The sequence below is a fragment of the Chroicocephalus ridibundus genome, chromosome 14 (genome assembly GCF_963924245.1).
Source record: "Chroicocephalus ridibundus chromosome 14, bChrRid1.1, whole genome shotgun sequence".
Classification (NCBI taxonomy): Eukaryota; Metazoa; Chordata; class Aves; order Charadriiformes; family Laridae; genus Chroicocephalus; species Chroicocephalus ridibundus.
The window spans coordinates 4,842,890-4,870,241 of NC_086297.1; the positions used below are offsets into that span (position 1 = coordinate 4,842,890).

Sequence of the window (27,352 nt, forward strand, 5' to 3'; positions counted from 1 at the left end):
GAATTGGCTGACGTTATCTCATTAAGTCAGGGTTGCACAGTTGAATTGTGTGACTGGAGTTGCTCTGGAGCTGTTTCCAGGGTAAGGAACTAATTCTTCCAGTCTCCCAATGATGTGCTGTTAATTTTCTGCTAGCTTAGCTCCCAGACTGGCCCGCAACAAGATCAAAGGGGTGACTAGTACTGGCCCAAGTGAGGTAGTTTGTATTGGGGGCATCTTCTGCGTAACAGTGGGGGATTGAACAGTTACTGCTCACTGCCTGCCCTCCTATCTAACTCCCCTCATACTGCTTATGCAGCTTTATGGAGAATGAGCTTAAGTAGCTAATACAGCTGAAAAATAGTATTTTCCCTACATTATCTTTCAGGTAGATAAGTTTCCTAACCCAATTAAGGGTTGTCTTCCATAGGTGGTTATGACAAGAAGTGTAGTATGTCTGGAAACGAGGATGCAAAAGGAGGATGCAGCAGATGGGTAGGAATGGCATAGGTCCGTTTTTCTACTCAACTTTTTGTATCATTGAACCGTAGTTTGAGGAAATGCTTGAGGCAGTCTAGTGACTCTGAAGTAATATCAATGAGTCTTACTTATCGTTCTCTTTTTATCTTTAATGGTCCGTAACCAGGTCTGCACTGTGGCATTTACCCTTAAGTCAAAAGGGACAGTCTTCATGTAAATGCTAGAGAGAAAAGAACCCTTTTTCTTTTGATCAAGGAAAGAGGTAGGCAAAAAAAGCCAGGTATCATTTTCCTGGGTGTTTTAAGGCCCCTCTTGTACCTTAGTACATACTTTGTGCCCTCTGGGAGGAGGAGAGTGCCTGTTGCAGTTTGGGAACTGGTAGACTGGTGAGGGTGGTAATTAACGCACAGTGGCAAATAGCCTTTGTGTCACTTTCTTGCACATTAGTTGGTTATTTCTTTGGTTTAAATTTTGAGCTTTTTATATAATTTTACTCCTTTGGAGTGGTTTTATTTGTTATGGGTTATTGTAATACTGATAGTTAATGTACATGCTGCTCTTTTTAAGATTTTAACTGCTACAGTGTGCTAAGCATTGTTAACTTCAGTTCATACGACACAGCTGTTCTCTTCTGCCCTCTGGAAGCTGTGCTCAGATGTTTGGATGGACTTTGCAAACTTTTGATTAAGTTCAACAAGCAGCAAAGATGCTGTGTGTGACAAAACGAGCTGGATCTATAGCCATCCATATAGATTTCATTGGCTGTGCTGCTTTTCATGGTGTATTGACTCAGTTGACTAACCAGTCAGCTAGTTGTTGACTTTTGCTGAATCCTTCCTTTGACTTTCCAACTGGAGACGTTTTCCTGGAATGCTCAGCTGCTCTAAGTGCGTGAGGGGAAGTATTCTAAATCCACTGGAATTTCCCCCGGGTTTCCAGCGTCCATCTTGGCTAATTGGGTCTGAAGAAGGTCTGGAAGCTATTGTAAGGCTGCTCCTCCTCTCAGCGTGCGGCAGTCCTTGCACAAGATGTTTACAGGCCCTGTCAGATCACTACATGAAGGAATCTAATCTGCTTGCCGTTCCCCTTCTGAAGAACAGCACATCAAAGAAATGACAGTGTGTTTGATGTGTGTGCTTGCCTCAGTGAATGCATGTAATGGATTAACAGCAGCTGGAGGAGGAGCCTGCTGGCTTCCAAGAGTTATACAAAAATAAGTCTCAGGGGGATCTTTCCTTGGAGTCTGTTCTGCAGAGACCGGTTGAGGGCACAGGCTTTGTATACCCTTTTAGCACAAGGCCTGGGAGAACTGTTGGTTTTCTGTCTCCCACTCTTGCCTGTCTGGCAGCTTCAGTAGCTTTATAGACTGTTTTACACAGAAGTGATTGCAGGCTGGACAACTGAAGACAGTTTTGACAATGACTATGACTCTTTGCTACTTTTGTGGTATCGCTCATTAAGTTCAGATATTTTCCATATATTTTTAGAAGGATCTTCAGTCCAAAGAGTTGTTTGGATTGAAGCGGAAAAGAGTTTTGGAAAGGTGAATGAAACTAGGTTGTGTAAGTCAAATTGACTTGCTCTCTTGTGGGTCTCTGGTGAGGACATGCATTCCATCGTGCCTCGGCTTCTCCCCTCCTAAATGGCGATCATTCACCTTTCCTGATAGACAGGCAACTTGAGGTTCAAACTTTTATTCCTCGGGGCTATTTTGTCTGCCTCTTCTGTGATCCTGTACTGCTTCCTCCATGTCTCAGCCATCCTTCAACTTTCGTGCACTTTTATTGAGGATTCCTGTAGGGATACAGCTGATCGTTATTGGAAGAAAAACCATTGAAAATAAGGTAGGGGTGACTAGCTCTCCTGGATTGTCTGGAAGAATCTGAGTGCGCGTAGCCTGCTCTGGTGTGCTAAAGGTAGTCTCTTAGGTGCTGTTTTGTTCCAGTCTTCCAATCAAGACAGGATTTTTTTCTGCCTGTCCTCGTCAAGCGTTGGCCTTTGGAACTTACTTGGTTGCTGCTGTGAAAACAGTGAGGGAGGTCGGAGCCTGGGTCTTGAATAACAAGATTTTGCTCATTCTGTATTGGGAACTGAATCTCTCGATTCCTGCAGAGCATTGTATATGGCTTTCTGTCCTTGACATAGAATAACTATTTGCAGAACTGCAAAGCGGTGTCAGATCTATTCTAGTGTTGTTTTGGTTGTTCATCTTGAGTTAGAAAGTTAACTGTGTTTCATAATCTGAAGCTTGAATGTAATAGTTTGGATGCTCTGGGTGTGTCTGTCGCTTTCTGCACATGGGATTTGGTGCGGTGGCTGGGAGAAGTATTCTGAAAGAATGGGACCTCAGGACTATACACCCCTTGTGATCTGCTGCAGCTGGTCTGGAAGTGGTTCTCAGCCCCTGACTTCCCTAAGCCAGACCTGACCCTCAGGACTGGTTTTACATGTCACTCTGTTTGGATTTGCTAACTCTAGCGAGTGGACTTCTCCATTTCATTATGACTCACCTTGTCCCATATCACCATGCTGTTGCATGCTTTATTTAGAAAGGCTTAAGTTTTAATCTTTACATCAAGACGGGAGATAGATTGCTACAATTAAACCAAACAGAAGTCGCAATTCTGGTCTGTGCTTAACAGGTTTACTTCCCCACATCCTCCAGCTGGAACTCTTTGACATGCTCTTGTGGATTACTCAAAGATTGAGTATCATAATTTTCACGGTGGCGCTCTCAATCCCGAGTGTACCAGCTATTTCACTAACATTTCATTTAACCTGAGGTTTGTATCTAAATGTAAATGTCCTTCATGAATTTTCCCAGAACTTAATGGCTATTTTCCTTCCATTTCTACTCTGTAAGCTGGTTGACTCCTTCCCATTCAGTTTGTTTTGTCGCTTTGTGCTGGGCTAAATAGATGGGTGTTAACATATTACGTAAGACGTTGATTGTGTATATATTCTTCTAAGCTGCTCATCTGTGACGTATTTTGGACATAATAGAAAGACTACATAAGATAATATTGGCAAAGCTGTTGTTAAGTAACTTGGAACATTATGGTGATACTTCAGATTATTGGAACTGATGCACTGAAAGTAGTAAGATGCATTTGGGCATGCACTCACTTCAGAATTAAGATGCTTGGTTGACTGAATGGATTTCGACTATTACTTAAGGGACCCTTTTCCTACATAAACCTTGGAGATAACTTTGTGTATGGTAATATTGCATCCCAAATTATGTATGTTTAAATTACATGATGCTGAAGGCAGAATGTTTTAAGTAGTGGAACTCTGCTCATTAAACTGCTTTCCAGGGAAAGTCAGAATGAACCCAGCCTTGATCACTGACGTCCTTTTCTTATAGTCATTCTGAGTTCCGTTCCCCGGGTATGATGCTCACAAAGTAAAGCACAAGATAGAGAACGAGTCCCTGAGGGTACAAGTGACAGGTGTAAGTGAATGCACTAGCTATGAGCAGTCTGAGTTCCTGCTTAAATTTTGTGGCACTTAGACACCAAGTTGATGAATGTTTTGCAAGTATATTTAGGAGACTGTGTGGCTATGACTGCTACTGCAGAATTACAAACAATGCAAAGAGATGATTGATGTAGAAATATCTTTCCAAAACTTCTAGTTTCCAGTAAAAAATACTGGATTTTTTTTTCAGGCTGCCAGGGTGCTGCAGGGTTTGGTTTTTCCTGTGAAGTTCACTGCAGAGACTAGAATCCAGTGACTGAAGAGGCAGTTAAGTGCGAGTGTTCACATAACCCTGTCAGTCAGTCATTTGCAAAGCTCCTCGTGAGTTCAGTAGTCAGCAGTGGCGTAACAGGGCTTAAAATGACAAGCTGTCTTCAGGGCCTATCTTCAACCTCTTTTGTCGGGGTCCTCGGGAGATGAGCAGGGGTGCGTTGCCGTACTGGGCTGTCAGGTGGATTTCGTTAGCTGATTTGCAGAGAGGTGGTTTCTTTTCAAGTCACCCAAGGTGATGGGTGATTGTTTCCTGGTGGGATGAGGCGTAGAGGAAAGCCATTTTTTCCCCTCAGAGACTGGACTCCAGAGAGCACTAAGATCAAGGGAGTTTGCCAAGAGGAAGAATTTCAGCTGTTCTGCTTTTGACAATAAAACAGCTGTCGCAGTGCAGATGGTACATACCAGCTCCTTACCAAGCGGAGTCCTGCTGCAACTGAAATGGCAGAGAGCTCAGGACAGAATGCGCTAACGAGCTACTGGAGTGATACGGAGCAGGAAAAATCTCATCAGTTCTCATTGTGTTGATGGGGAATATCCTGGGGCAACTTTCTCACCTTTTGTTTTGTAGTTTCCCCTGCTAAGTTGGGCTGAAACTTTTGAATCTAAAACTTCTGAAAAAAGCACTTGGCGAGAATTCAGCTAGTTATCTTTCCAAACCACCGCTATCTCAGCATGGACAGTGTCTCCTGGTCACCTTTTGCCATTGATGTGCTTGAGGGGGGAAGCAAACCATTCTGCTGAATTTCATGTTTTGCCAAGTTCTCAGCTGATTTCAGTTTGAGTTTTACTTTGACTCCTGAAGGGGAGACCAACATGAGGGTTTCTTCTGCTGTTGAATCTAGTTGTCTCACCGTTTTCAGTGCTTTAAGGAAATGTACTGGTTGATTCTTTAAGGCTTTTTATTTTTCTACAGGCATCTGAGGTTTCCTTGCTAAAAGTGTTAGTCTTTTGTTCCCCCCCCACCCACCAGCCCCATTAAGAGCACCCTGTTGTAGGGTTTTCCACATGTGCTCTCTTTGGAAGTTGCATGGTCTTGGATGGATGAGAACTGAGACTTTCTGGGACAGGCAGTGATTGTTTGATTGTTTTTTCCTTGTTCGTCTTCTGTGTTTGGTCAAGTGAATGTGTGATAAAGCTTCTCTTCTACCTGAATGCCTCAGAATTGCTTATCTAGAGGAAAATGGGGAGAGCAGCATCTTGTCAAGAGTAGCATCTTCCTGTTTTCTCACCTTCTCTATGCTAAGAGTCCTTCACTTATGTCTCCCTCTGCAGATAGCCTGTCAGCAGTTGTCATCATTGCTAATGTGTGTCCTGCCTCACTGAAATGCTCAAGTGCGGCTTGATCTGCACTTTGTCTGCTGTGGCAGCCTTTGCTTTGGCTTTGTTTTGTCCCTGGCCTCCAGAATCTGAAAGCTTCTGCAGTTTCTTTTTTTCTTTTTTTCTCTTTTTAATCTGTCTGATGCTAAGACAGGCAAATCCTCTGTCCTCAGATTATTTGCTTTAGAGCAGTATTTCATTCTATTTGTTGTCTGGGTACATGGAAAGAAACTGACCTGTCCCCAAGGAAAGTACCATCTAAACTGTAATAAACTGTTTAACCTTAGATAAGGGATTAAAAAGAGCAAGTATTATTAAGTCATGTTCTGAGGCACATGAAGAATGATGTGCTCATATTTATGTAGTAAGATTGACTAATTTGAGAATTAGCTGTAATTATTTCTCCTTTATTTTTAAACTTTCAGGGCTGTGTTTAAGGAAGAGTGAATGCACTGGAGCAGAGTCTTTACCTAATGTCTAATACTGACTCTGTGAACTGTGTAATGGTCGTTGCTGGAGGAACGTGGAGGACAGTTTTGCAAGCTAATTTCATTTTTTACTATTGCTCGACATTGTAGAACAGCCTGCCCACTCCAAAACCAGATGCTGCAGTATTTTGTTCTTTATTACAGGGAGTTTATGGAACAGCATGGTGAATTCTCTCCAGTCTGTATTTACATGCGAGATGAGGTAGGTCAGCAAAGTCTTCTTAACTGTCTCTTGTCCTGTCCCTAAAAAATAAGAAAAACTCAGCTCTGCTTTCCAACCTGGAAAGTGTTTCTTTTGAACTTTCTTGGGAGGGGAAGTAGAAAAATGTTGGTCTTTTCAAAGCATGACGTGTCTGTATGGAAAAAAGCTCTCTTGGAACGTAACCCTGGGCCGTTTAGACCTCTGAGCCCATAAAATGAGCTCAATGACCTGTTTGTGTTTTTCTTTCCAACTTCTTTTAAAGCTTGAGTCAAAACAGTGGTTTCATTTTAATAAATATTTGCTTTTCTCTGTGTTTTGATCTTTCGCTATTAATGTTTTGTTTAATATTTTGTATGTGCGTATTACGGAATTTGCTCTCCCTAGCTGTCCCCTTCACTTCCCACTGACCTCTGTGGACAGATCATCTTTATTCTGGAACGGGTCATTACAAGCAGATGGGAGGTGTATGTAATGAAATCGTCTGTCTTTCAGCTCTGAGATATTGCCTGTGATTTAACTTCTGACATAAAAATAATGCTTTGCTGAGATTGGATCCAATTTGGATGGATGTATGGGACGGAAATATAAGTAGGTTATCTTCCCGTGAGATAATTTAATAAGCAGTGAATTCGGTAAAGCAGTGCAGGTGAATACCAATGGGTTCAGGTCTCATTTCCAACAGCAGAAAAAGTGTGTTTTGAGCTGTTTCTGGTGCCGTGTTGTGTTTGCTTTGATACAGGCTTTTTTCTACAAAGAGCACTTTAAATGCTCTGGCAGGTAGGCAGTTGCCATAATTACTTTCCTCTGTTTTTGTTGCAGGTGTCAGGAAAAGATGCCCTAGAGAAGACAACACTGAAGTCACTTGGCCTGACTGGAGGCAGTGCCATCATCAGGTTGGGAGGAGCAAAGTTTGGGTTCTTTATTTTTCCTTTCCACTCCGGTGGTGAATTTGTTTTGTTTCAAATACCAAAAAAAAAAAAAACCACCCAAAACCCAAAAAACCATGAAAAAAGTTCAAAAAGACAAACATCGCGGCATTCAGTAATTATTGCATTTGCCTGTTTATCTGAAACTGCTGCCCAGATGTGCTTCCCACAGCTGCAGATGCTGGCACTGACCAGTCATATGCAGATTAAAGGGGCTTGTTTGCTTCTTTCTTTTTTTCTTTCCTTTTTTCCTGTGAGTGAAACAGACAATTCAAAGTTAAAAGCCTCCCTGAGAGGACAATCATCTACCACTTCATTCTTCCCTGCTTTGGATTTCAAGCATTAAACTCCCAATCCCTGCAGTGCCTCCTGCTGACTGTTTGGGAGGGTGAGGTGGGGGGCAAGGACAGCCTTGCTGTGATCTTCTAGCCAGTTCTTTGCAGTATATACAGAAAGCAGGAGTGATTAGAAGCTGTGCTTTACAACTGACTGCTGTTTTTCCCTGGAAGGCAGTTTTCTTCCTGCAGAGTGGGTAGTTCCTGTTCTGCTTTTTTTTGCACCAACTCCCGACCCCCCACCCCTAACTTCAGAGCAACTGGAGCTTGTTCTTTGTGAGTGTCTGGAAGAAGCAGATCATTAAATTAGGAGTATATTTGAGTCTAGCTGCTGTCTTTGTCACAGTCATGTTGAGAATGGGGAGGGCCGTACTGTTAGGATGAATGATTTTGCTTTTATTCCTTTTGGTGTCTTCTTTAAGAGTTGTCATGAAGAAATGCGGCTCATCTGGTCAGGAGGAAGCTGTGGGTGCCACGGTGCAGTGTAACGAGCTGCCAGTGAGGCCAGGCTCTATTGAAGGAGCAGTGGATGTGCCCCTACCTCAAGCAAACACATTCCCAAAGGACTTGGACCACAGGGATGTGGCCATGTCTTTAAACAGCTGCACAGACAAGCAAGACTCCATTAGAGAATCTCATGCCAGCTTGGAGGAGCTGTGGCCTTCCTCAGAGCCCGAGTCTACCCCATTTGTCCCTTTTTCTGGAGATGGGCAGCGGCTGGGGGACTCTTCTGTAGCTGCACCATCTCTTGGGTTAGATATGCCATCTTCAAAGCTGCCAACAACTTTTTCCAGCCCTGGAGGCCCTTCTAAGCCAAAGAAGTCTAAGAACAGCCAAGAACTGCAAAAGGAGCAAGAACAGGTAAGGGAATATTTGTTTGCAATGAGTGCTATTTTTATCCTGCCTTGCCCGAGGCCGAGCTTCTATGAGGAAAAAGATGTTTCCATACTTAATTAGGTGCCTTGGTGACATACAGTTCTGCCAAGAGTTCAGTAAGGAAGTACTGCATTTTGGACAGTTTACTATAGGGAATATGAAGGATGGGAATTTAAGAATTTCCTATCCAGAGGCAAGCAAAGCTTTGAACCTTGAGGTATCCTTGATGAATGGTTCTAACGGAGGCAACACAACTGCATTAAAAGCGCAGTCCCAGAAGAGCCTTAACCTCTGTGCTTCAAATCCCATGCAAGTTTCATTAACAAATGCCCGCTTTGTCACCTGAGCCCTGGGTACTTGCCCTTCTCTTAAAAATTGCTATCTGCTGGGCAGTTTTGCTAAAGATGAGCAGAGTTTGGTCAGACTTGTGTTTTATAATACTCTGAAGGTGTTTACTGCTTGTTGTGACTGACTTATCTCTCAGATGATGCAGAAGGTATAAGCTTGGTAGAGTTTTACATATGGAAAGGGATAACTTTTCTAGCTTGTTGTAGGATTGTCCTAGGAGCTGAAGTGGTCTTAATAGGTTTGTTGCAACTTGATGCCATGACTTCCAAGATCAGAGAAGATGGTCAGAGTTTCTAACTCTTAGGTTGTAAGGTGTCCTCAGATTTCTTGTCTGAGCCTTTCTGTGTAAGGTGGAACTCCATAGTAAAGCTATTGTAAAAGCAGTATCCCATGCTGGTAGTTGTTAAGATCTGCTTCCTCAGAGTTCCTTCTGCCTGTGGTCACTCTGACTTATAGTTTAACTCTTTTGGTGATACGTGTGGTAGAAAAGGAATTTTTAAGCTACAGTTGCATCTTACTTGCCAAGAGTTCGATATTTGAAAAAAAGAAAACCCAAACAGGTCTGGACTTCTTATCTTCCTTTCACTCTAGTCCCATCCCTTCTATGACTCTTAATTTTCTTAGTATTGCAGGTGAAGCAGAAACATTCCATCCTTCTCCTTCTCTATTTCTGCTTGCATTTACAAATCTTTTCTGTCTTGTTTTAAAATATTCTTCTTCTTAAATAAAGTCTAACTCTCTCTAACCCTTTTCCCAGAAAGACAAATTGCACATCTATCATCATTGTTGGTGTCTCTGAAGTAAAGCTATATTGGTTAAAATTAAAAATGCTTTAACCCATGTAGAGGCACCGGAACAGATGGCTCAAGAGTGCTGCGATGCCAACACAGGATGGCCTTTGAATGTTGTTAAGTATGCTTTCTGTAGGGCAGCTGTATGGAATTGAATGCCTTCAGCAAGGTTAGATATGTCTGGCAAGTAGCGTAAAATGAAGCACAGGAGGCACTAAATTCATAACTTACTCCACATTATCACGCATTGGGTGTTTCACATCCTGGATGCTCTGTGACCGGCTCTTTCCCTTGCCCCTTCACTGCATACATCATCACTAGGGCTGGCTTTAGCGTTCAGAGATCCCCTTCATTGTTTCCCGCTCTTTAGTTCTTCCTGGAGTTGGAGTTTTGTGTTTATCTCTAGTTGTGGTCCAGCCATGGGATTAAACAATGGAAAGCCATGAGCACAAAGAAAGGGTTCCTGATGAGGTTCAAAGGGAGCTCCATCCAGGAGGAATTTAGCAAGACTCTGTATGCTCTCGCGGTGATGTAGAGGTTCTGCCTTGGTTGACTTCTTTGTGGTTGCAGTCCATTCTTACCGAGTTTCTGAATTGTTTAGGAGCAGAAGCCAGACCCTGGAAGGACTCTGGAGTAGTTACAAACGTAGCAGAAAGAGGCCTTGCCAACCAGTGGTGAATATTTCAGTATATTAGACACATGTTTGGGTTCGTTTAATCAGTGTTATTTACCTTTTGGAACAGACCCTGAGCATGGAGCACTAAACAGTAGGTTGGTGATTTGTCCAGTCTTATGTGCCGCTTGCTTCAGTCGCATCCTCACCTGTGAGGGGTTTGGAAAGGAGGAGTTCCAATTGCGCCTGAAAAGGAGGGAAGGAAGAAGTGCGAGGGTTTGTGGTGGAATTCTTCACCAGTCTTGTTGTCCGTGCTTCTCTGTATGCTGGCTGGAGCGACAGAACTTGTTTTATCATTTTACTGGCTACAGCTTGATGTGAAGTTGTGCTGTTGGGCCCAGAGCTGAACAGCAGCGGCCGAAGGACTCTCACCATCCGGCATCCTTCTCAGAATTGCAGTCCAGTTCAAACCACTCGGCGGCACTTCTGGAGCCAGCCTCCCTCCCGGTTTGAGAGCAGCTTTGGAAGCAGCTGCAGATTCTGTTGGGGGGGTTCTGCCCTTGTGTTAAACAGCATGTGATTTTGACTGCTGCTTTCAAGCCCTTTGATCTCTGCTGCTTTTGCTGCTGATTGATTACATTTTGTTCCCTCCTCCATTCCTGCCATCCTCCGCTCTCCTTGCTCTCAGCAGCAGCAGCAGAGCAGGGCTAGCCACATGGCATCTGCTTTTTGTCCCTTTTCAGTCCTGAGGAAAAAACCCAAAACAAAACAAATTATTTTTAAACATCAAAGGTCCATTTTTGTAAAAGAATCTTCCCATTAATGCTTTGTCTGTGTGTGGTTTTTGAAGCTGAAGAGAGAGGCTGGATAAAATCTGTGCCGGCGTCCCTTCGTTTCTTGGGCTAAAGATGGTTTACAGACAGCTGCATGCTGACTTTGATGTCAGAACATTAATTATTAGAAGGTAACTTTACACCAGATTCCCCATGAGATTAGAGCTCCCTGAGGTGGTAGGGAGGAGGTGGGTCTCCAGGGAGAGCTCGCTGCTGGGGAAAGCACAATAGCCACTGCTTCACTTACAATGAAATAAGTTTTCCTCATCTTACCTGCTTGCTTAGGTCCAGGGCGGTGACCATAGAGTGAACCGTGTTCTGCCTGACACCTGGCTTTATCGCACAGACTGCAGTTGTGTAGACTGTCCAGTAGACACAATAGACATGAATAGGTGACTTCAGACTACTGGTGAGAAGTGCCTAACATCTCAGCTTTAGTGGTGCAAGTAGAGACTTTGAAGAGCAAGGGTGACAAACCGTGACACAGCATCTTTGGCTTCTGAAAGGTATCACTGATGGAAATGTGACAGCAAAATGCACAGCTTGCTTTCCTCCAGGGTTACGTAATGGAAGGCAGAAATTTCCATTTATTGTTAGCGGACATGGTTACTTTTTGTCACAGTTGTAGAAAAACACTAGGTTTGTGGTGGACTGGAAAGCAAGTTGGTGTACCTGGGAGCCTCCTCTTTGTAAATCACTGTGGGAAGGTGGTTTTCGGATTCTGTCTGCACTTTAGGATTGTTGGTGACACATTATGAGGGACTCTTTATGAGGGAGTGTAGCGATAGGACAAGGGGTAACCATTTTAAACTGGAAGAGGGGGAATTTAGATGAGATCTGAGGAAGAGATTCTTTGCTGTGAGGGAGGTGAGCCCCTGGCCCAGGCTGCCCAGAGAAGCTGTGGCTGCCCCGTCCCTGGAGGGGTTCAAGGCCAGGTTGGACGGGGCTTGGAGCAACCTGGTCTGTGGGAGGTGTCCCTGCCCAGGGCAATGGTAGGACTGGATGATCTTTAAAGTCCCTTCCAACCCAAACCATTCTATGATTCTATGATTAAAATAAGGCCGTATTGAGAGTACTCGGATTGAGAGATACCTAAGTGAGCAAACGGTACTGGATGAAGAGAGGAACAGGATGATGGCTGGACTCTGGGGAAGGAGAGAATTGGTAGACCAACAGGACTGGATACCTCTTTCTGAAGCGTGTTTCTTATGTCTGGAAGGGGGCGAGATGTATCGTTGATTCCAGGGGCTGTTAAATACATGGCAGAAGAGATACTATGATATTGTTATGATGCGGCAGTGTTTGCCTGCTCAGTGGCAAAGTGATGATGTCTTTTGGTTGCTAAGCAGTGCTTAGTAGACACCTTGTGCCGCCCCTCTCTGATCAGATCCCATTGCAGTTCTGGAATTGAGTCGCAGAAACTCTGAATCAAACCACCTGAATTATGTTTCACAAAAACTCACTCACTACAGCTCTCTCCAGAGGGCTCCACTCTGTTATTGGGGGTTAGATGAAAATTTAATGTTGGGGGATTCTTACTCTAATTGTCTATTTTTGCAGTCTTGTTAGACATGGACAGATCTGCTCCTTCTTCTGTACAGGAAAGTATGTTTCTTCATGTTAAGGTATTAGCTAAATAATGTGTCTTGGTTTGAACGTTAAGGTATTCAGCATTTGGTGTTGGCTGGGGAAACAGGTAACATTGCAGACTGAAGAGCTAAAAGGCAGCTGTGTGTCTGTGGAAGGCCAGTACAGGTATCCTGCAGAGAACCGAAGGGGGATATCTTGCCTGGATGCAAGTTGGGGGTCAAGAATAATGTGCCTTATGTCTGGGCAGTGGTGGATTTTGAATCGCAGCAGGTAGGTGGTTCTGGTGGGCTGGGGAGTGGCTCCTGGCTGCCTGTCTGCAGAACCTTGTTGGCAGCGGAGAGCCGTTCCTTTGAACGAAGATGTCTGGAAATCCATGCTTGAATGGCAGTTCGGATATCCAGTCGGGAGCAGGGAACACGCAGCGAGGAGGAGGGGTGAACACTTAGGACTGGGATATATGTCAGCCTTCTGCTGTCTCGTGGTTTCTGATGTCTTGGCTGAAGTTTTTAGCTAGTACCATGGTTCGGGCACTGACTGACGCTTTCCCTGTGGAATCCTGCTGCTGTTAGGATTAGGTAAAGTCCTTGCCAGAGCCAGTACTAAATGGTAAGTTTAGGACTTGCTAATGCAGAGATTGGAATTCTGTCCATTGTATCCCAGCACCCTTCGCAACATGCCGTAACATACTCCTGCTCAGTCTTTCGTATTCGGTTCTTTTTGGAAGAATTCTTTTTTCAGCACGTGTGTGTTTGGAATGAAATGAAACTTAAGCCTGCTTGAGGAGATTGAGGCACACCTGATGACTGGGGAGGCCTGATTAATTCTCCTCTGGCCTCTGACACCATCTGAGGGTACCAGACCAGATGCTGGCAGTGGTTCGTGCCCTTGTACAGCAGCCCGGTTCCCGGAGGGTGTCTCTGCTCGCTTGGGATCGCTCCCCCAGTGTTGGGCATCCCCCCCCGTGCCCCGGGAAAGCTGCCATCAGCTCCTTCACCCGCTCGTTAGAGCTGACCCTGCTCAACTTTCTAAAAGTAGCCGAGGGTCCCACCCACACAACCTATCTCTTCTCATTTCTCAAATTACCCTTTAGTGCCCACAAGCAGAGTGAACATTGCCTTGTAATTTGTGTTGTCGCTTCTGACAATTGAGGGAGACTCCTGCTCCCAAGGGGCCTGCGCCTGGGGGAAGGGAGCATGGATGGAACAGATGGAGGGAGGACATTCGGGTATTAATGAGGATTGGAAAGAGTATATGGGGGAATAAGGGGAGAAGAAACGGGCATCAGGTTTGTTCACAGAGCTGTGTTTGGCTGGAAGCTTGCTCTAAAGAAAGGCTGTATTAACTGTCAAAGCTTTTGTTCTCATGGACTGCTTCCCCCCCTGCATCTCCTGAGGCCTGCAGTACGTTTGCTTTCAAGCGTTGTGTTTAAACATTTCTGTGATTTAAAAAGTCTGAATTGTTCCAAGAGCCAATAGGTGTGATGCCTCTTGTGGATTATATTCACATGCTGACACAGCTGCTACTTTTGATGCGAGGGATAGTAGCCGGTGTCTACCTTTTGTAAATTGGGAAGGGTACATAACGCTATTCTCCCTTCAGAGACGGTGAATGCTGTTTGTCTAATAAGATGGTGGGGTTGGGTTTTTGGTGGTGTTTTTTGTTTTCTGTTGGTTTTTGGCGGGGCGGGGGCGGGATGGACATTTTTTAATGACTGTAACCATAGTTAAAGACCAGGACACAGTTGTGGTGAAAGGCTTGCCATCGTGATAGCTGGCTGTGGGCTCTGGAGGCAAGGGGGCTGAGTGGCGGGGCTACCTGTGCATGCGAGAGGGGTCTCTTGGCTGCTTGACTGGCCTGTCCTCAGCAGCTGGGTGTAGGGAAAGGTGCCAGTATATGTATTAAGTACCTTTATTGCAGCCAGTGCATACAGTGAATCGCTCCCCTCGGCTCTGTCTGCTTGCCTGCAGCAAAGGCCGATTTCAGTGCTAAGTTCTTTGTAAGTGCAAAACAAAAGGATTTTCACTGTCTAAGGGAAGTTTCTGCACACCAGAAGCCAGGTTAAAAATTTGAGACATGTACAATGAAACCCTGCGGTGGCTCAGTTCAGTGAACTCAACAGGTCAAAAAATACCCCAAAACAAAGGATTCCTCTCTAGAGTAAGAAGAGATGGAGTGAGCTCTGTCTGGGAGCTAGTGCTGTTGGTTCTGTGGCAAGAGAACGTGAAGTGAACAGAAGATACGATGCGAGCCAGGAGTGCATGGAAGATGAAAAACTTAAAAGGGCAGTTTATAGTCTGTCGTATGAAGAATAGCGCCTGTGTAAGTTGTATGCTGCTGTAGAATGGTCAGGAAGTGATTATGCACAGAGAGAGGTCTGGGGTAGAGCAGAGAGAGGTAGGTTATGGTTTTGGGATAGGAATAATTTCTGAGTACTTGTAACAAGATTGTAACTGGCTGGAAGTATGGTTCAGCTGCAAAATATCATTGTATTGTAAGTGAAGAGATTCCACAGGCACTCCCTGGAAAGGAGTCATCTCTCCTTACGTTAGATGACTGCTGAGGTTATTACCCTGGGCTTCCTACGCGGAGAGCGGAGAGCAGCTCGCTGCTGGGGTGTGACTCATCTGACAGTCCAGATTCCTACTGCACCTTGGGAGAAATTGTGCCCTGAGCTCTATCAGCTATAAAAAATGACAACACTGACCACCTCTGTATTGTTAGTCTGGTCTTAGCGACACGAATTCCACACTAGTGATTGTATTTCAGTTTGCAAATACTGTCCTCTTACTTTTTTCAGGAACCTTACAGCATAAGCAAAGCAATGCAGTTAAGACTAATCGAAGTTCATTTTTATTCTCTAGCTTGTAGAACGAGAGACACTTGTATGTCACCTAGACCTACTAGAACCTCTTCCTGCTGGCCCCGAAGAGCTTCCTGATGAGTTTTTTGAAGTCACGGTGGATGATGTACGGAAACGTTTGGCTCAGCTACAGAGCGAGAGGCAAGTTCCCTTTCTGCTGGCGACTGAAGTTGCTCCATATCCTTTTGTTGAGCAAAGTGGCACTATGCACCTATAGCTGGCTGTGATCTCTGGGTAGAGGGTTGTAGATAAGTTACTGCGTGTGGAATTAATGATCAGCACTGAAAGTCTCTACCCTTTATGCCATTTGAATTCAAGGGCTGTGTCATGTCTCTCTGACAGAACCTGTGTTTTTATGTGAATCATTTGAGCATTTGTGCATGGGGTCGTGGTTTCACGGGGATGTTGAAAATTTCATCGTGAAGTGTCTGTGATGCCTGTGTGGGGATAGGTTTATCTGAGAACCGTAAGCTAATCAGGGATGGGCCCTCGCTGAGAAAGGATTAAGAGAAAGATTCCTTGCCATATTCTGCATTTCAGGGAGTCATTCAAAGCCACTTAACACCCCACCTCTTTTTCTTTTTTTCCTTCTCCCTTCTTCTGAAAGAGAAGGCACTGCCTTTGTAAGTAGGTGTGCTCTTACTTCCTAGAGGCCCAAAGCAGTGGTGAGCTTCTGCTGTCTGTTTTGGTCTGACTTCACTTTAACTATTAGGAATTAAATGGATGGAATTTGTAACTTGTGATGGACACAATGATCCAGCTTCATAAGAGTAACTCCCCCTGACTTCAGTAGTAGATAGTAGTATTTTCAACCAGTGAGAAACGCCTTGTATTTTAAGTAAGAGAATTAACCTTTTATTAGACATCATCAGAAGAGACTGGCTATGAGACAGACGGAAATTTCCCAGATGGAAATAAAGCAAACTCAAACTTAGCCACAAATCAAGACATGAGAATATTTGGAACACGCACAAAGAGGAGGAAGAAGGATAGGAAGCTGGACTAACTATGCATCTCCTTGTTCAAGTAGCTTGCTGTCAAATATTCATGATTTTGCTGTACTTTTATTCTAGTTCTGAACTAAGAACTCAGATTAAGATAAACTGGCCTCTTCATTGCACCAGCATTGTGTTGTCTATATATTCCTTAAAGAAATTAATCTCATGAATGTATTCAGTTTCAAGTGGATCATAACGTTCCTTTACACACTACAAGCAGTCTCTGAGGCCGTGGGACAGCCTACTTTACACGGGAACCAAGTCTGAGTCGGACTTTTTACTTAGAGCTGATTTTTTTTCCCCACAGGCCACTGTGGGGAAAAATCCACATGAGTACACAGATTGGCCTGAAAATTGCTCTGCTGCTTGTGGGCCTGGAGTATTTAGTGGTACAAATGTAGGATCGTTTGGTTGGGGGTTACTGGAATACAGCCCCCTCAAAAAAAGACCTAATTTCCAAATTTGCTGATGCTTGTAATCCCTTTTCCCCTCACAGCCAGGGATAAAAATAAAGGCAAGTTACACATGAAACTGATACCATTTGGTTTCTGATCTCAGCTGGCGAATCTTAACAAAACCTAGCTGCATACGATGCAATATTTTAAATGCAATTAGAATTTAATTCTGACTTCATGAAGAGCTGAGAATTGGTATGAATTGGCAATTGGTACGTTCATTTCTTGTGCCAGCTTCAGTAGCTCTTCTTCCTCCCTGGAGTAATCATGTCCAACTTTAGTCTCTTGATTTATTGAATAAATAAGTCCATCTCTTCTTGAGTAGTCTAAGGAAGCATTCCCCTGTTCTTCTTAGTATCTTTTCTGGCATCTGCTGTAGTGAACTTATTTTTAAACTTATACAAGAAAAGTAATTTTGTACAGTATTGTTGCTGGTGCTCAGTTGTTCCATAAATAAGATTTTGGGCTAGGAACCACAGGAGGGGGGCAAAATGCTGTGAGGGATACACAGAACAGTTGAACAATTCTCAGCAGCCCTGCTTGGACATTTTGCTTTCTTAATAAAATAAAAATACATCTTAAAATTACAGAAGTGACAGCTTGTCGTCTTCCCATGTGTCTAGGAAACGCCTGGAAGAAGCTCCACTGATGACAAAATCTTTGAGGGAAGCTCAGCTGAAGGAAAAGTTGGAGCGTTACCCAAAGGTAGCCTTTGTTCTTTTTCCAGTCCCTCTGGCTAGTCCAGACTTGGGGGTTGAGTAACTTCGGGAATCAATTGTGATCAACAGGATCTTGAGCTACTTACAGGAAGACTTGGCAAATTCCTGTCGCTGTTAATTGTTTGTGGGACTTGCATAACAGTTGTACCATGTAAAATCAGCTGGCCTGTAACGATATGGTTGAGTAGTGGGCAGTATAGCTCCTTTTATTTTGTTCCAGATGTTTCAGACTCTCTGTGTAGTGCACACGTCAGTCTGTATGACCTGAGCTTTCCTATCTGCCTTGCCTTTGTAGACTCTTACATTTTCATAGTATCTCATTACAAGTTAAATGATAAGATGTTACAGGTTGGAGATATCTTACTCGGTAAATATGATCCTAATGCAGTTTTTGTCTGTGGTGATTTATTGCGGGAAAAAATAAGAGATTAAGTTCCCAAGTTAAGTGCTTTCTGACCAATGCTGGAAATAGAATGGTTACTTCAGACCTATGGCGGGGCGATTCCTGCTGCTATGACTTCTACTTTCTGTGTGCCTCACTAAGCACAGGGAGCTTCTACTCTCTGAGTAAGGGCTGTGCACTGCACACCATACTGTTTTTATAGGTCAGCTCTCTTACAGCATTTGAAAGCCAGACAGCCCGTGTTCTCTGAGGAGCTGCACAGTAATTGTTAGCCAGTATGCTTTTCTACCCCTGTAGAGTAAATACCTCAAATATCCCCATTTAAAAATACCAACTTGCTCACAAATTCTAAGCCAAGGACAGGTGTTACAGAACAGCCATAAAGAATTGACCTAACGTGCTTTACCTCTGACTTAGGTGGTGTTGAGAGTTCGTTTTCCAGACCGTTATGTTCTACAGGGGTTCTTCCATCCTAGTGAAACTGGTAAGAGCAATCTCCACTTCACTCTGTGTAGCTGCAGCTAACCTCTGTCATCATTGATTAGTTGCGTGACAAAAGAGAGTGGCAGAATGGCTCTGGACAGATCATTCTGCTGTCCAGGGAAGTAACAGTAAAAAAAGCAGCAGTAGTGAGTTACACTGTCCTTATAGGGCCGCTGAAGTGGATGAGAAAAGGGTCTGGGGGAATTTATTTCCAGAAATTCTGAATGGAGACTGTCAGGCTGCTCGATGGCAAAATACATCTGCTCAGGAAACTGTCCCACTTGATATCGCATTGTTTGTGTCCAAATGGTATGTTACTGAGATGAGTTTGGACAATTCCTCTATGTTAAAGCTTAAAAAGTTTTGGGGAAAACCAACACCCCCCCATCCCCCAATCCAAAACAAAACAAAAAAAATAGGAAGAAAAAAAAGAAGCTGTAATAAGAATAAAAGGGGATGAACCTTTCTGCCTCCGTCAGTTCACAAAAGGCGGTCAGACCATACACCAAGTAGCTCTTACTGTTGTTAATTGAGATCCTCTTATTCTCAGCTGGCAGTGATGGTTACCCGTGCAATTTTTTAGATACTTTCGTATGGAATAAGAACTAATAACTAGTTACCAGAGTCTCACCTGGCTGGTCTTTGGACATCTTGCAGCTGCTGTTGGATTTTCTAGGAAGAACTTCACTGGCATCCTTAGATTTTGCTAAGGGACCAGCATGTCTAAGTGTGTTTTGGTTTGTGGGGTTTTTTTTGTGTTTTGGTTTGGTTTGGTTTTCCTTTTTTCTCCAAGATATCAGTAATAGTAACAGTGCTCTTTTGAGGAAAAGGCATTCTACAGACACTGTAGGAGGGCAGTTCTGCTGGTACAAGTTAGCCTTTTTGCCCAGCATCTGAAGAAACAACTGTAATTCAGCATCCCTTTCTCTTCTTTTTTCACAGTTGGCGTTTTGAGAGACTTTGTGAGAAGCCACCTTGCAGATGCAGACTTGCCCTTTTACTTGTGTGAGTGTGCTGTTGGTAATATTTGGCCTTACTTTACAAAGCCTGTTCCTAGCTGTGGTGCATATGGGATCTTGTGATGCCCTGAGGTATGACCTGGGGAGGAATTCCTTCCCTAAATATGCCTCAGAGCGCAAAGGAGGTGTGACCTGCTCGCTTAGCCACATCATGCTTCTGCCTCATAAGAAGCCTGTGTGGGCAGTGTGAATGTGTCACTCCTTTAAAGATCAGTAATCCCTCCCATATCTGCTGTATTTATTGTTTTGGTTGCTGGGTGGTCCTGTTTTGTAACTTGTTTTTTAACTTCAGTTATTGCACCTCCCAGAATCATCTTGAACGATGAAAGTTTGACACTCTTTGAGGTAAGGACTCACATGTGTGCTCTGTGATTCTCTCTGACTTGCTGCTCCCCTTCACCCTGCCATGTGCGTTAGTTGCTTTTAAAAGAAGCAGTATGATGCTGTGATCCCTGTAGACTTCTGCTTAGCCAAGACTAATGGCACCAGGTGTTTTGGAGCACAAGCTCTTCACCAGAAGAGGTCCACCTTGTGCAACAATATGCACTGGTGTATTGTCGCAGGGCTGGGGGGGGGTCGCATTGTTGCATCTGTACACTCAGTGCCTTACAGAATCTGAGCTGTATTTAACCTCAAAACATTATTGCGAGAGCTGAGCTAACGCGAGTGAGCTGTATCTGTAGCTGGGGTAGTATAGTAGGAGATGTGACACTGGATTTGGATAGGTAACTGTTTTCAATTTCTACGGCAGGAGCTAGAGGCCATAGTGGACAAAAATCTGACCTTTCTGATAATCACTATGTGAGAATTTATTTTCAGCCAATTTATACATTGAAGAATATGTAATCTCTATGTGTAACTTTGCTCAAAGGCTGAAATTTATTTTTTTTTTTCAAATACAGATTCCTGGAGATTTTTTTGCAAGCATCAGTTAAGGTGGTCTTGAAGTATCTGGGCCTGAGACTTTTGGCTGTGTAAATCACTCACGTATTAAGAGACTGATCGAGTGACTTTGCCCCAAACTCACCATGTTTAAAATGTGCTGTCATTCAGGGAGAGGGATAGAGAAAGGCACCTTTCAGGCAGTGTGGTGAATTAGGTAGGGATTAGCATGCCTCTGAAGTTGTTTGTAATGGAGCTTTCCAAATTCCACAGCTTCCTGAGCAGGCCATGTGGAAAAGGTACACGTGCAGCTGCTTTTGGACTATTGAACGTTCAGGGAAGCAAACTGTGGATCTCGGTGTTCACAGCGGGAAGTCTCTCCCCTTCCTAATGCCCTGTTAAGAATTTTTTTGCTGAAATTTGAAGTTTTGGGAGTGGTTTTGTTGATGTTGGAGTTCCTAGTATTGTCACCACACCTGTGACAGGTTTAGCTTCCTTGGGAGCTCTGAGCCTCTTGGGGATGGTGGCCTGTTTGGTTCTGTGCTTCAGGAATTGTGTGTGGCAGCTCTTGGTCTCCACCCGGCTTCGGAGCCCGCAGCCGCTCTGTCTCTGCCAGCCTCCTGCTCTGCACCGGGCCACGGCCTCTGCTCCGACCTGCTGAGAGTCTCTCTTAATATGTAGAAACCATCTCGGGAAGCTTCTGAACTGAAAATCATTGCTAGCTAGTAGTGTCAGGGGAAAGTATCACAAAGAAGCAAAGAGCAAGGATGTTCTTCTCTGTGCATCAGTTTTTTTTTATTCACTGTTAGGGACAGGGTACTGGCTGGACTGAATGGACTTTTGGTCTGCATCCAGTTGTTCTTCTATCCTTGTGTATTGCTGGGGGTGGACTGACCCTGGTGGAACGTGTCCAGAGAAGGGCCCCGAGGATGATCAGAGGGCTGGAGCGCCTCTCCTGTGAGGACAGACTGAGAGAGTTGGGGTTGTTCAGTCTGGAGAAAAGAAGGCTCCGAGGAGACCTTCTGGTGGCCTACCAGTATCTTAACGGGGCCTCCAAGAAAGCTGGGGAGGGACTTTTAAGGATGTCGGGTAATGGTAGGACTAGAGGGAATGGATTAAAACTAGAGATGGGTCGATTCAGACTGGACGTTGGGAAGAAGTTCTTCGCCATGAGGGTGGTGAGACACTGGCACAGGTTGCCCAGAGAGGTGGTGGAAGCCCCATCCCTGGAGGGGTTCAAGGCCAGGCTGGACGGGGCTCTGAGCAACCTGATCTAGTGGGAGGTGTCCCTGCCCAGGGCAGGGGGGTCAGAACTAGATGATCTTTAAGGTCCCTTCCAAACCTGACAATTCTATGATTCTATGACCAGGCGACCTTACCTGACCTAACAGAAATTCCTGTGTTGGTACAACTGCCCTATAGATGGCATGATAATGGACTAATACACATGAAACAGTACACAAAAATTCATATATAGCACAGGATTTAAACTGGTATATATGACTTATTTCTTTGAATATCCTGGAATAATTAAGCCTTTGTAACTTTACTGCCTGTTACATTTTAGGTTGTTTTTTTTGGTTTTTTTTTTTGTTTGTTTTTTTTTTTTTTAGCTTTATGATTTCATTAATGGAACTATTTTGTATATAATTCTTCCAATTTTAAGGAAAAAAAAATACAGACTGTATGAGCCTTAGAGCCCTGGGGCAAACAGCTGATAATTTCAGTGGAATTTGTTAGATTTTCTTTTGCTATGTGACATCCTATGTGGCACTTCACGTCTGTGAAAAAAAGATGCAGACTATGTGCAGCTTGTTTATGAGATGATGTGTTCCATACAGGACAAGTGATGATGTGACACATAAAAGTAATGGAAAATGAGTATGTGGAACAGTAAGGGCACTAACTAGGTGGCCTGTAGAAGTTTGGTTTTTTTTGCATACTAATTTTTACTATTTCTTAAGACACTTCTGCTGAAAACCCTAAGGTGGATGTAACTTTCACTGAGTAATTTAGACAGTGGTTGCGTAGCTGCTGAGTCAGATGAAGAGACTGCTGCCGCAGTTACTGTCATGTCTGTTCCCTGGGCTGCTGTGTATTCCGTTCTAGATGAGTTGGATAAATATAAATAATTTAAATAATGGACATTTGCAGGCTCTTGACTGAAGTGGATTTAGAGTCTCATAACGTGCAAATCCAAGTGGTTGTTGGTATGGGTGGTAGCGATGGGCTGAAGGAGGAGCCCTGCTCAGGGGTGTGGTTTTAGCTGGAAAGGGGATGTGTGTCTGCAGCGTGGTGACAGCAAAGGTTTTGCTCACATACGCTGCTCATGCTCTACAAGAGTTTGCTGATGCAGTTATGCCAATGAACCCAAGCAAACTTTTTCTGCAGGAGACCTTGCTAAAGTTCACGGTCAGTTTAAAGAACTCACTTTCGAATTTTGTATTTTTTCTCCTTCTGCTGTTGAGTATATCAACTTTGCAAAATTTGTACTTGCAGCGTATCTTGTCCCCATAGCCCATCTGGTGCAGAAACCTCAGACGGTTGGACGTGTGTATGCAGCTATAGGTATTTAACTTTCTAGATTTTTTTACCATGCACATTCAATGTGACATTTCACAATGCTATCGTTTTCAGAAGTTTATCTGCAGAATTAGGAAAGCCCATCCAGTTCATCACAGTTGACTTGGAAAAATGAGTTGATGGTGAAAGGAGCAGGCCAGAGCATTTCTGTAATCAAGTGTTTTTTCTTTAAAAAAAAAGATAATTTTTTTAAATTCAAATTATATTCAGGGAGGCTTTAGCCTTGACTACAGGGCCCTAGGGCATTGGAAATGAGTGACTTGACCCAAATGCTTGAGGCTGGCAACGCTAATGAGGTGAGCGAGTAGAGGCTCGGCAATAAGGGAAGACACGTGTCACTGGATTGTCAAGAAACAGCAACAGAATTGATTTGTTTGAGGAGCCAAGAAATTCTCGTAAGTTCGGGGTGAGAAGGGTGAAGGCTGCAAGGGGCTGAGGCAACTTGGAAGGACAGAACGGGGTGAAGAGAGGGAGCAGAAAGAAATGCGTCTCTGGACGGGGCTGGGCTCCACTGTTTGGAGTTGTGGGTTTTGGAGCAGTGGCTTCTGCGCGGCCCGGAGCGTGTGCTGGGGAAGGGCAGACAAAGCCTGGACATTAAAGCCTTGAAGTTGCTTGGTGCAGCTGGGCGTAAAATGGCTGTTACGTAAAACGTGTCTGGGGATGGGAAGAGCTGCGATTAGTGCCAGTGGCCATGTAGCCTCTGTCCCTTGCCTGGGGCCCTTCAGCCCTTTCAGGACACAGTCTGTTATGGCAGGAATGATTCTGTGTGTTTATAAACATTTTATTTGGATGAAGCATCAAACAGGAAAAAACAATTCCTGCCGAGAGCTTGTCATACCATTCTGGTTACCCGTACTGCGTGTCAGAGACCACAGAACTCACCGGGATGGTGCCTTATTCCAGTTCCAGTCGGCTGATTCTGGGTGAAGCTTTGCTCCCCATTACCAATATAAATCCGTTTTCATCTTTGACTTTTGCCTTGAGTCAGCGAAGGCCCCGTGCCATAATGTCTTCTGCTTGGGCAGGCTTTCCCTTCTGCTGCAGATCTGAGCACTTGGCAGGGGCTGAAGGGGGCTTTCTTCTCCAGGAAGAAACGGGCACGGAAGTCGCTCTGGCTTTCGTGTCCCTGGCAACTGTGTTATTGTTGGATGCCCTTTTTATAGGCGGCTGTTACTGATCGGGCTGCTCTGCCCGAGCCTCGGTGCTCAGTAAAAATGATGCCGGCCCAGAGCAGGAGCAGGAGAGGTGGTAACTCTGGTGCTGGGCCAGTGGGGCAGCGCTGGGGACAGGACTTGCTCTCCAGTGTTACCTTCCAAACTACGAAGTCTTCATTCTGGGAAGAAGTTGGTGCGGGTCAGTGTCCACACTCGCCGCAAAGCCGGCTGCGGTGCTGGTCCTGCACTGGACGGCGTGGGATCCGCGTGGGTGGGTCAGGAGAAGACTTTGCCCCTTTCAGGCATCACGTGGTCTGTCAAAGGGAAACTTTTTATACTTTAGTCAGAGCTCCCTGTCCGTTCCCATCCTCTAGAAGGAAAGAGATGAAAAGACAGAGCTGCTCTGTAAAGATAGAAGGCATCAGGTTAAGGTATTTTGTAAAATGTGTGGCTTTCGGGCTGGGGGAAGAGGAGCCTTTTATGCTGAGGTGCCCTTGCAGTACTCAGCATCTCCATAGTGGGAGAGCTTGTTTTGGAATAACGCTGTGTTTTGGTAGGATGCAAACTTGAATGAAGTGCTATGGAGCATGTGGTTCTTCCCAACATCATAGGGAAAAGGGAGCATGAGTAAAGTAATGTAACAGCTAATTTCTTAAGCTTTTTTGTGGTATCTTTTTTTTTTTTTTTTGAAAATCTGTGAAAGGTTGAGGAGGGATGTTGCCTTATCAGTAGTACATCTCTTCACACTGTCAGGTCATATCGTGTAACTGCCAGAATTCACAGCTTTCAAGCTTTCGCTCCCGGTGCTCGGTGTCAGTAGTGTTAGCAATAGCCTGCTGGAATGCTTTCTGCCTGATGTTGTTCCCTTGCAAAGATGCCTGCACATAACCTGACACTTGATTTTAATGGGATATTTCTTAGATGACTAGAAAACCTATGTTTCTGTTCAAAACAGGTCTTCCAAAACAGGTACTACCATGTTGGATCTGGTCATTCTGGATTTTTTCAATGTTTAACTTTTTTATTATCAGGCTGTTCACTCTTTCATACGCATCTCACTCGAGCAGAAGACAACATACGAAAATAGAGGTAGAAGGTAGGTGCTTCGTAGAACACCTCTGGAGTGTATATTCATTTCAGGAATAAAGTGACTTTCAGGGGAGGCAAAAGCAATCATAATTAGATTTCAGTGCAGTCTTCCTTATCTCAGCAATAACTGTGACCTATGATTGAAATTATATGAGCCTTAGAATTCCTAACTTTCAAACATGAGATTTTGTCTAATTGCTCCGTTCCATAAATGCTTTTCCATTTTTTAAATGCATTTTATTCTCCTTTTGCTCTCAGGGACGACTTAGATTCTTGTTCCCCAAATACGGTGCTTAAACTCTCGAGAAACAGAAAATGAGAAACAGTTAAGAAAAACAGAGTAAAGGAATACAGGTTGATTTACAGCTTCTGCACAGTCCATTCTTGGTTTTCTATGTTGTCTCGTGTCTTCTTAAAATACATGACACACTCATGTCTAAATGTAGTGGACTGTTATTACTTTTAAGCAGGACTGTGGCAGAGAAGCATCCAATTATTTATTCCCTCCAGTTTAGTCATAGGCTACTTAATTGCCTTCTGTTTTCTCCTTTACTTTGAGACATGTCTTGGTACATAGAGAATGCTAGCAACACCCTCCAAGGATATGGGAATTCTCTTGATGAACTTCAAAAGGATTTTCTAGAAACTCGGGGTCTTTGCTGGGGCTGGCAGAGGCAGAGCCTGCTTGAGCCCAAGCACAGGCTGTTCTGGACATTGACCATTGCCAGCCTGAACGCTTCAGGAACCTGTTGTGGACACTGCATGGTTTCTGATGGTATCACAACCCCACCCTCCGCTAGGACAGAGCTGCTGCTTCTGTGACACGGCTGGGAGCTGGTTCTTTGGGATTGCTTGTCCAATGTCAGACATGAGTCATGGAGTTGCACCTAGCTTTCCCAGGTCTGACGTTAGCAGTAGGTTATCCTCACTCTGTAGGCTGCCTTGGTGCTGTCTGTAAGAGCGGATGGTGTCTGAGGCAGTAATGTGAGCACATTTGAGCATTCAGACATTTATGAATGACTGAAATTTGTGCTGAAGCCAATGACAGGAGTCACTGCAGATGGTGGAGTACCATGTTATCAACACTTCTGCTCTCTCTCCACCCTCTCACTCCATTCAAGCTGATAAGACTGGAACCACAGTCATTAAATCTGATTGCTTACAATGAAGGGAGAACCTTTAGGCTGCAAGCAAAACTGGGGAAAAAGACAAATATTGTCAACTTATTTGCCAAGATACTTGGGCTGAAAGAACTGTCTGAAGTGAATTCTCCCAAAATATGTGTGTATTTACAGTATAGTGAGCACACAGATTGGCAGCAACGTGGAGTTTTTGGAACCCATAAAGACTTCAAGGCATTGCTTTGATTTTTTGTTATTGCTGTTTTTGCTGGCTGCCTTATCCTCATGTCCCTTGAAGTGTTTTATAATGTTCTGCTCTCCAGAACTGATCAACTGCAGGCTTCCTTGTTGTAGCACTTGGCTTTGGGTTCCTTATAGCTCTAGTTGCTTGTTTGTTTTCTCTAGGCTAGCTGAGCTTTTCAGAGTTGCTTCTTCCCTTCTTTCTCCTCCCAGAAACAGAGGCTTGTGTAGTGCATATCTGGGGTGTGTTAGTGGAAAAAAAAATCATTGATTGCTGATTTAATACTAGGAAAGAGTTAGCAGAAGGTAAGAATACCAGCCACTGGAAAAGTCAAGGCAGTGAAGAGGGCAGGAGGCCGCCATCCATCTTCAGAGGAGCTAAAGGAATCCACAGGCTTCCACATAAATATTTAGATTTTCTAATCAGATCTTAGAGTGCACCGAGTGTTTCCTCTGGCGTGTACTGTGGGGCAGAAATCCAGAGGAGCTGTTTGTTCCTTCCTTTGCCTTTGGTTCTGTTTCCATATCCTATTTGTTAATGCTAGTTCGGGCAGTACGTCTGGCATGCTTGTTCAGTGAAGCCGACTACGAATTGAGCAGTGTGAAGCCTTCTCTGCTTTTGGCAAGAGTCTGGATGCAATTTCAGAAAAAATTACTTCATCAGAGTCAGTCCGTCGGAGCTATTTCCAGTGGCAGGCCCTGCGGTTATTCCACTCACTAGCAAAGAAAATTGCAATTAATAGTGAAATTCATCCAGCCTGGAGGATGGCATTCACCTTCCCGTATGAATTCTTAGCCCTTTATTTGTCCATTCA

At 44.2% G+C, this 27,352-nt stretch overlaps 1 protein-coding gene across 2 annotated transcripts in view; it reads left to right on the forward strand.

The window, feature by feature from the left end:
- The window catches only part of ASPSCR1 (ASPSCR1 tether for SLC2A4, UBX domain containing), a 45,234-nt gene that overhangs the window by 6,624 nt on the left and 11,258 nt on the right, over positions 1 to 27,352 (forward strand). For both annotated transcript variants that reach the window (XM_063352226.1, XM_063352227.1), the window contains 8 exons: positions 6,162 to 6,219; positions 7,039 to 7,112; positions 7,903 to 8,341; positions 15,393 to 15,532; positions 17,468 to 17,549; positions 18,384 to 18,450; positions 19,392 to 19,454; positions 19,761 to 19,813. In XM_063352226.1, the coding sequence (XP_063208296.1) occupies positions 6,162 to 6,219; positions 7,039 to 7,112; positions 7,903 to 8,341; positions 15,393 to 15,532; positions 17,468 to 17,549; positions 18,384 to 18,450; positions 19,392 to 19,454; positions 19,761 to 19,813 (976 nt within the window). The remainder of the gene's footprint in view (positions 1 to 6,161; positions 6,220 to 7,038; positions 7,113 to 7,902; positions 8,342 to 15,392; positions 15,533 to 17,467; positions 17,550 to 18,383; positions 18,451 to 19,391; positions 19,455 to 19,760; positions 19,814 to 27,352) is intronic.